The sequence below is a fragment of the Rutidosis leptorrhynchoides genome, chromosome 4, assembly GCF_046630445.1.
Source record: "Rutidosis leptorrhynchoides isolate AG116_Rl617_1_P2 chromosome 4, CSIRO_AGI_Rlap_v1, whole genome shotgun sequence".
In the NCBI taxonomy this organism is placed as follows: domain Eukaryota; kingdom Viridiplantae; phylum Streptophyta; class Magnoliopsida; order Asterales; family Asteraceae; genus Rutidosis; species Rutidosis leptorrhynchoides.
Genome location: NC_092336.1, coordinates 500,297,628 through 500,307,692, shown reverse-complemented (window position 1 = coordinate 500,307,692; position 10,065 = coordinate 500,297,628). Strand labels below are relative to the sequence as shown.

General features: G+C 31.3%; 1 protein-coding gene across 1 annotated transcript; it reads left to right on the top strand.

Annotated features, from left to right (window-relative positions):
• The first annotated feature begins 2,678 nt into the window (after positions 1–2,678).
• LOC139844758 (CMP-sialic acid transporter 1) lies at positions 2,679–8,410 on the top strand. Its single transcript, XM_071834985.1, has 9 exons — positions 2,679–2,836; positions 4,044–4,127; positions 4,298–4,512; positions 4,643–4,721; positions 4,939–5,108; positions 5,233–5,419; positions 5,547–5,624; positions 6,448–6,619; positions 8,078–8,410. The coding sequence occupies exons 1-8, from the start codon at positions 2,786–2,788 to the stop codon at positions 6,589–6,591; spliced, it is 1,008 nt and encodes a 335-aa protein (XP_071691086.1). The 5' UTR covers positions 2,679–2,785; the 3' UTR covers positions 6,592–6,619; positions 8,078–8,410.
• Positions 8,411–10,065: the final 1,655 nt, after the last annotated feature.

Here is a 10,065-nt window from a genome sequence, read left to right as displayed (position 1 = left end):
TGTTGCTTTGTTGAAATAAAAAAAATAAAAATCAAATCTTGATTTCAAGGATGTTTTAGACTTTGATTCCCACATGAAAAAGATCCTAAATCACTCCAGGAAACTCTTGAAATCATTAATTGGACTTGAATCATAACATACAACTCGAATTTTATCGAAGAACATTGGTTGACTTTTAAAACCCAAATCTTTGACTTCGAAATTGGAACTCGATAACGAAAATTAAATTTTGATACTTTGCAGATAGTTTGAACAATGGATTCCTAACAATATGGCGTTAACACATTTTAAAATTTCTTTCGAATTCGAGTTTTAGCAAAATCTATGAAGAACAGAGACAGTCGATGCTTTATTGAGTTTTTTTTTATTAAATTTCACTAATTGCAAGCTGTAAAAGGTATTTGTAGTTGATAATAGAAATAAGCAGTCGATTAAATTCATTCAACAACTTGAAATGATCGTATTATCTAAGGAATTGAACTGACAAAAATGATTTAAGAATAACGAAAGGGACTCGCAACTGCTTTTGTTCTTTGTGAATTTGATTGGTACGATTTTATCAATCTACAACAGATGGAAAAGGACTTGGAACCAAACCTGATTTATCAAATCCACATATATGATTTTTACATAAATAATGAATTAATAATTAGTAATTATAATCATATTAATTATAATCAAAAATACTAATAATAATAATAAAACTAATATTATAAAAAAAATTAATAGTTTGTATTATTTTCTAATAATAATAACAATTATAATATTAATGATATTAATTGTAATAATATTTATAAAAATAATATTAAATAATAATAATATTATTCCATCATTCTTATATTAATATTTATGTTTATCTTCTTTATTTTTGATAATCATACTTTATATATATATATATATATATATATATATATATATATATATATATATATATATATATATATATATATATATATATTTATATAACAATAATAATGATATTATTATTAATAATACTAATAATAATGATATTATTATTAATAATACTAACATTGATATTAATATTAAAGGTAATAATAAAAGTACTAATAATATTATTATAACATTTATATTTTCAACTTGCATTTAATATATTACTATTACATATTATTAATTATGTATATTTATATAACATATAATAGTTACACTTTTTATATATATATATATATATATATATATATATATATATATATATTTTTTTTAACATACATATCATAATAATTATACTCATTTATGTATAGTTTTATTTTAATAGTCACTTTATTACCTTATACATTATTTATACATTTTAAAATATTATAATATACATACAACTACTAATTATGAATAGAATTCATTTCTATATATACTACTATATATACAATTGTGTTTTAATTATTAAGTAAATAATTATATTAATTATATATATATTGAAACAGATAATATCAGAGTATAATATTTAATACTTTGTAAACATTGATAAATTATGTATATTCAATCTACTCTCTATATTCAGAATAACAAGTTTTAGTCATTTTAAGTTATCTTTCATAATAGCTAAATCACATTACTAGTTCATTAATATATTAGTTCATTAATATATTTAGTTTATTATATATAATTATTTTCATATATAGTTATTTATATATATTTCTATTTACAATTAAAGGTTCGTGAATCGTCGAGTATGGTCAAAGGGTAAATGAATTCAAGTAACTGTTCCAAATTTTTTTTTTTTTTTAGACTCAACATTACAGACTTTGCTTATCATGTCGGAAAAACATTAATTATGTAAAGATTAAGTTTAAATTTGATCGGAAATTTCTGGGTCGTCACAGTACCTACCCGTTAAAGAAATTTCGTCCCGAAATTTGAGTGAGGTCGTCATGGCTAACAATAAAAATGTTTTTATGACGAATATGAGTTGATAAATAGAGTTTTATCATTAGTGAGTAATATAGATAAAACAATTTGATTTTTGTGAAGAGTACGCGTGAAACTATCATAAATGAGTGAAATGAGTAAATGAAGATTTGTCATATCTCTTGACGTAGATAGGATCTCTTGACGTAGATAGGATCTCGTAAAAAATGGTCGTTTGATCAAACCAAAACGACATCAAAAAAAGAACACAAGATATGGTAAAACCCCAAACAAGGAGTAAAAAGTAACTCTATAATTTTAATGAAAAATCTTAAATAAACTCCACTCAAATTTTTAACAGGACTTATCTTCTCGCTCGATATGCGTTAAATTTATTCGACATCATCGTTCAATTCGAAATAATTTTACAAACACAATGCAACTAACTATACGCGAAACGGACGTATTTAAAAAAAACGTTAAATATTTCGGGCTAACTTTCTTACATATACATACACATACCAATAAACAAATCAAACTAACTACATCATATCTGGTTCCGTTTCTTTTTTTAGGCAATCTTCCTGTCCTCAAAAACGCGCAGACCATTATGTACACTAGGTACTAACCACGTGTATTCAAATACACTCGTGGTAACACGTTTTTAATTCTGTAAATACATAACGCTACGTTAAATATGAATATTTTCAATTCAAAAAGCCCCGCCGCATTGCGCGAGTCACTTTTTCCTGTTATTACGAATGTTAAAGTTAAATTAACATTTATTTAACTTTCTTTTTCAATAGGAGCAAAATAAAAATATTGGACCAGATTTTGATACTGTTACAACGAGTAACGCGTAGCATAATAGCTGCTACTGTGGGAGTGCAAACCAACAACAACGGATAAATCGCCGGAGGATGAGATGCAGTGGTACGTCGTCGCATCGTTTCTCACGGTTCTCACCAGTTCTCAGGTGCCTGCCTACTTTCGTTCTCTCATAAATCCTTAATCTCATCATCTCAAATCTGCACGAGTCAATGTATGCTTTATCGAATTACAACCTACCGATTTGTTGCTACGAGATCACTAAAGTTAGTAGAATTTGGACTCCTTTCGTTATTATGCAAATTTATTAATTAGGTCGAGAGTTGAGTGATCTCTATGCTGCGCGTTAAGTAATTGATTTCTTTACGAATAAGAATAGACACGACGTATTCGTAAGGATGTAATTGATGAGTTGGTTCTGTTTGTATTGAATTGAATAGAATGAAAACAAACGCAGTGATAATAATAGTAATTGATGAGTTGTTTATAAGTTTGTTCGTGTGATATGGAATGCAATTGATAATGAATATATGGTGAAATGCTTATGTTTTTTTTTTTTTTTTTTGTTAACTGAGAACAAGTGCAAAGTAGGGGAATAATATATTTTATTATTCTCTCTTCAAATTACATGTGTAAAATTGAGGCAATCCCTATCTCTTTAGTGCAGTAGTAGTACTAAATGGTACACAATACTAAAGGCTCTGTTTTTTTTTCTCTCAATTACATAACTTATATAATGGAATATAATTGAGGCCATGTTCTCCATGATCCACGCATCCAGTAACATCATGGGCACTTGTGAGATATGGAGGCAAATAAGGAAGACCAACTCTATTTTCCTTTGACTCTCTCTCTCTCTCTCTCTCAACATCCATAATTCTCGAAGAGTGGTTAAGATCCTCCTGGATCGCCAATGAGGCCTTGCTTCATTGGTATCCATGTTTCATGGATTCGAGAGTGACCCAGGTTCGAGTCTAACAACTAACAACTAACCTTGCCTTTCAAAAAAAAAAAAAAAAAAAAAGATCCTCCTGGATCAGTAATACACCGACTGATTAGCACTGTTCGATACGTTCTTCGTTTGATTTGAATATGAATATGAATTGAAGTGATTGAGTTTGCTTTTGATTGATGCAATGTGTAGTTTGTACATTTCACACTATTGTTTTGTTGTATTGTTGTTTGTGCCTTTACTTACTAATGAACTTACTCAATTTGTTTAATCATTATCTGTAAATACTTCTAAACTCTCTCAGTCCATACATTACCTGTATATGATTTTGGATGTACAACATCATGACTATTATTATAAAGTTTAATCTGACAAGATACTAATTGAGCTCTATTTATGGCAGGGAATTTTGACTACTTTGTCTCAGAGTAACGGGGGATACAAGTATGACTATGCAACTATTCCTTTTCTTGCTGAGGTCTTCAAGGTATACGTTTGTTAAAACACTCGATGGCATACACTAGCTAATCTTTTCAGCCTAGTAATCAAGTAGATAGTCACTTATAGCAAAACTAAGTGTGGATTTTAGTCTCACCTATTATTAATTAGATCTGGTATAGGATGGAACAATTGATTGGTTTGCTTTTTGGGTTGCAGCTTATTGTATCTAGCATCTTCCTATGGCGAGAGTGTAAGAAATCGCCCCCTCCCAGGATGACAACAGAATGGAAGAGTGTTCGACTCTACCCTATTCCCTCTGTTATATACCTTATCCATAACAATGTTCAGTTTGCCACCCTGACATATGTTGATACATCCACATATCAAATAATGGGAAATCTGAAAATTGTTACTACTGGAATATTGTTCAGGTGAGTTCCTTTATCTTTTTTTTGTAAATATACATACTCATTTGGGAATCGGATTCTCATTTGAACTAATTTCATTTGCACTTAAAAGTTATTGTTATGAAGTTAATCAAGGGATTGTTTAATGTTTTAGGCTTTTCTTGAAGAGGAAGCTTTCCAATTTGCAGTGGATTGCAATTTGTCTATTGGCTGTTGGAACAACCACTAGTCAGGTGCCACTATTATTATCTTCTTCATGATCTATACATGAGTTCCCATTTTTTGTGCCTACTTGTATTATATGATTTCTATCTGGCCTAAGCATTTAGTTGATAGACAGTGTGCACACTTTTTATTTTATTTTATCATATATTAACCAAGAGTAGATATTTTAGACTATAATAATGAAGGGACAAGGAAAATTTATCTTGTCAGTTATTGTTGATATAGGTTAAAGGATGTGGAGAAGCATCGTGCGACTCCCTATTCTCCTCGCCAATCCAGGGGTACATGTTGGGCGTTTTGTCTGCCTGTCTTTCAGCCCTAGCAGGTGTTTATACAGAGTTTTTAATGAAGAAGAATAACGACACCTTATATTGGCAGAATGTTCAACTGTACACGTAGGCTCCTTCACTTTTTTTTTTTTTTTTCTTTTTCTTATTCCTTTTTCTTTTTATAATAGATGAAATGGATTATATAATATTATAATGCTGGCTACTGATTCGGAATACATGTTTATTTCAGGTTTGGTGCAATTTTTAATATGGGGCGGCTTTTTGTGGATGATTTTAGAGGAGGATTTGAGAATGGACCATGGTGGAACCGCCTCTTTAATGGTTACACTATCACAACATGGCTGGTTGTGTTAAATTTAGGTTCCACTGGTCTTTTAGTGTCGTGGTTAATGAAGTATGCTGACAACATCGTTAAGGTTCGACTTTAGTTCTGACTAGTGTATTATCTATTTTTCATAAACAGTTTCAAATTGGTCAATTATATCTCTAAACCTGTGCATGTTTTTTTTCTTTTTTTTAAATATCATTGCACACTGCTTGCAGGTGTACTCAACATCAATGGCTATGCTGCTGACAATGGTTTTATCGGTGTTCCTCTTCACTTTTAAACCAACATTACAAGTAAGCCACAAAATAATAGGCCATTTTAGTTTTTTAAGGGAAACTCGGTTACCGGTCATTTTTTAGGAAACACTCATCTTCTCAAATATTTAGATTTAGATGCATTAACAAATGGATTCAGAGGTAGCATATATATGTATCTTTACTCTATTAATTAAATACATGATTATATGGTAGTGTGGCTTACTTGAGGCCTATATCTTCAAGTTGGTTGTTAGATGTTATACACGGGCCTATATTCACCAACTTATTAGAAACCATGTGAATTTGGTTATGTATTTAGATGCTTAACTGCTTCCGGTTACTATTCACTACTAGTGGCGGAACTTGAACCCGACTACAGATGGGGCGGTTGCCCAAACGTAATAAGTTTATCAATGACAGGGGTAAACACTAATAAAAAACTTTTTTTAGTAAAAAAAAAATTTTAGTGTTTTTTTTTTTTTTTAAATCCAGATGGGGCGGGTGCCCCTACCCGTCTTTCACTATATTCCGCCCCTACTCACTAGTCACGTTGTATAATGATTATTGAGTGCTTTTGTTAAATCTAGACTTAATATCGTGGGATTATGTTACTATGATGGAGGAATGTTTCAATATCTTGTTTCAGTTCAATTTTTCACTAGAAACAATTTTTTTTCTTTATTTTTGTTGTTTATATTTATCCATATAAGTTATTTTGATTGTTGGTATACTTTATTCTGATTTTACATTTAGGAGTGTCAGAGCATGCAAATTGTGTATGTATTTGGTCTAACACAATATAGTTTTACCTGTGTCTTTCGCTTCACTTACTAAAAGTACTTTTGTTATGGTTTTGCAGCTCCTTTTAGGTATCATAATCTGCATAATGTCACTGCACATGTATTTTGCTCCTCCTAGCTCACTTGTAGACCTGCCTGTGCCTGCAAAGGCAGCTCCTCAAACTGTCATTGAAGTTTCAGTAGATCACAAAGCAGATTCTTGATTCATCTTCTTCACCCAAACAAGTAAAGGTATTATAATATTTACATCATTTATAACTAAAATCTTCTAATTAAGCTGTGTCATACACTGTACTCATAGTTAGCGTGTTATTTAGTATGTCTCGTGACTTTATAACTATCGATAGAAGATGGTAAACAGTGAAGATGTCAAGTTAATTTGATGCCATAGAACAATTATCAATATCAATACCATGTCATGCCAGTTGAACTGTTGAACTAAGTTTTAACAATCAAAAGTTAAATGTTGATTCTTTCTGCAGTAGTGCACTTTTGGATAATTCTTCTTATGATTCTGAAGCTCTAATTAAGATACCAATAATCATATTCTTCTCAGTTTGATCTTGGATTTTTTGATTTAATGGATCAAACATTCCCTCTTTTGTGGTGTTGGTGTGATTATAGCTTATAGTGACTTATTTAATATAGAAGAAACTTATATGAGGCATACAAAACAGAGAATGTAGGATAACGCCATAAGGGTTTGTTATATTCTAGTTTGAACTTGGCTCTTTTGTCGTAATTATGGTACTGTCCTTTAGAACTGAATGTATAAAGTGTTCCAATATGTGTTCATGCAGTACAATGACTTTTATACTAACTATTTATATGCTTCTAGATTCTAGGGCTTGTAATATGAATAGAAGGATTTTGGCATGGTTATGACTTACAGAAAATTTTTCTCGGTACTCTGAAATTTTCCTTTTAGCCTTATGGTATCTGCTAGTTTGCTTTCAAGAAGAAATATAATATTATGCCCAACAATAGAAAGAACATTTGAGAATAAGAAATATTAACATTGTTTAATGATTGTAGCTTTGTTTCTTTGTGGAAGTGTAGTTCCACGACCTAGCAATTAGTTGATGCAACTAGTATTCTGTACAAATTTTTACACAGATTTCTGGTATATTACCTTTTTATTTTTTTCGCTCGGCAAAAAGAACCTGTACCCGATGGGGAAACCCGAAACCCGATATTTTTGGACCGGGTTCGGGCCGGGTAAATGGGTCTAGGGTCGGGTATGGGGATAGTTTTTAATTTTTTCGCGGGTCCAGGTCGGGGATGGTTTTAGACACAAACCCGATTACCCGGCCCGTATACCCGAAAAGATCCGAGTCCATATACCCGACCCGAATACTCGGCCCGTATACCCGATTACCCGGCCCGTATACCCGAAAAAGACTCGATTACCCGTGGGATAACCCATTTGCCCAATAGTTTATAAGTAATTGGGGACCCGAATACCCGTGGGGAAACCCGTTTACCCGCTAGTTAGTAACTAAATGGGGACCCGACATGTTCGGGTCCGGGTTTTTCTAATCGGGTTCGGGTCTGGGATTACCTAAACCCGGCCCAAACCCGATCCGATGCCATCCCTGATGTATATCTGCTTATACAATATATCTGCTATGTATTTCTGTTTTTTAATGTAGTCGAACTTAATTTGTTTGCTCAACCCTTTTGTTCCAGGGAATGTGTGGTACTTCTTGGATCAAGGTGTAAAAAATAGCTTGTTCTTTGCGACCCCGCATGTCCACGTGGCACTTCATGCATCATTTTGTGGTAACAATATTTCATTCTGTTGAACCAAGGATATCATGTTACATGTTCGTTTATATTCTTTACTTCTCTTCCCGTCACAATGATCAATTTTAGTCACCTTTATACACGTACAAAATAACTAGGGTGTATGTAGTTGAATCTTTTTGTCTTCGTGAGCCTTGAATGATATTTTAGCATTTCATATTGAGTCAAATATGGAATACAAGGGCTAATGAATTCTTTTGGTATCGTATCTCTTTTGTTGCTATACTATAATTATCATTTTGGATCTTGAGATATTTTTATTAATCATATTATCATGCTTCTCATGTTACAATATTAGTTTATAACCCGCGATTTTGCGCGATTCAAAAAAAAAAAAATCAAGCAATTTTAGTGGATTTAATGTAATGTGTCAAGCCTATCAGATGGATAAGAAACTGATTTTATATGTATGAGTATTATATTATATAGTTCATTGTATTTTAGTAATTTGATGTAGTGTGTTTCGTGTCATATAGATTGATTGTGATTCATGTTAGTCAATATTCGTTTTATTAGTATAGTTGACGACTCAAATGTACATTAAAAACATTATGATGGTGTGATCACTTGATTATGATTTGTTTTAAATAAAAAAAAGAACATATAATGCTGATATACCATTAGCAAATTACATTGCATTGTCAATTTGTGACTGTTGACCACCCGAATATGAGATATTAGACTAAGTATTTCTCAATTCAGTACAAAGGTTACAAACACAAAAGTTTTAAGGGCTTTTTTTAGATGTTCAACGAAATATTTTAATTTATATAAATTATTGTCCACATCATATCATAATCATAATATATAACAGAACATAAAACATAATATATAAACATACAACATAGTAAAGTCTTTTTATTTTGAAAAGCAATTATCTACAAACATTACATATGGAGAAATGTAAGCTTACATTAGAATTCAAGCTCATCATCAAGCCCCATCAGATCACTTTCTATAAGTAATGGCTATTTATGAACAACACTATACTACTTGGTTGTTTGAACTTCACAGTAGCAGTGCTATAGCTCAACGAATTCCATCTCTAATGCAAACTGATCCTAAGTAGATCCATGGGCTATTAAACCATTGAACCAAATCTATAGAGCATTTCCTCAACCTATTTGAAATCCTTTCAAAACTTCTCGATTGTATCTCTTTAAAAGCAGCCAAAGAATTCCATCTATCCGTCCCATTTCTAATTGCAATGCCTCAAACTGATCATAAATGCAAGTTCCCTACAACACCATGAATCAGACATTAAATTTAAGTACAAAATATATTCTTTAAATAAAAAAATAAAAAAAAAAAAAAAAAAAAAAAACAAATAAGCAAGAAATGAAAGTTCAAACATCACAACCAGTTTGGAAAATAAGCCTTTGTCGTGACGATTCAACATTAGCTACTGAAAGTTAACAGGTCAAATATGTTTGTTAATAAACCATACATTATTGTGTTTTATTTACAACAAAAATTCAAATAGCATCACCCCAACTAAAAAGTTAAATAGCATGACGACCCCCTATTTAAAGCTTTAGGCATACACGGATCACCCTTTTTTGGCTTATAGTTACCTCATCGAGTCTATTACAAATTACCCGGAGACAAAAGACTTTATCTAATTGCTTAATTTGAACATCCAAAGCTGCCGGCGTAAGACCCGAAGAAATGGGTACTGCGAAGACACCAATAACAATCTATAACACATAAGGCTATGTAAACACTTGCCAGTGACATAAACGGCCAAAAAAGAAAGCTAATGATCGAAACCTTTCAACCTATCCATGATCAAATAACAGAGTAAAAGTTATTAATATGTCATTAAAACGTGAATTGTATATGAACGTCTATAAACATTCCGTGTTAAAAGA

What these genes read in the sequence shown, in the direction of transcription:
- LOC139844758 (XM_071834985.1), top strand. Translation starts at nt 2,786, where the DNA reads ATGCAGTGGTACGTCGTCGCATCGTTTCTCACGGTTCTCACCAGTTCT. An exon ending in TTCTTGCTGAGGTCTTCAAG is followed by an intron (nt 4,128 to 4,297) that starts GTATACGTTTGT and finishes TTTGGGTTGCAG; the next exon opens with CTTATTGTATCTAGCATCTT. An exon ending in CTTTTAAACCAACATTACAA is followed by an intron (nt 5,625 to 6,447) that starts GTAAGCCACAAA and finishes ATGGTTTTGCAG; the next exon opens with CTCCTTTTAGGTATCATAAT.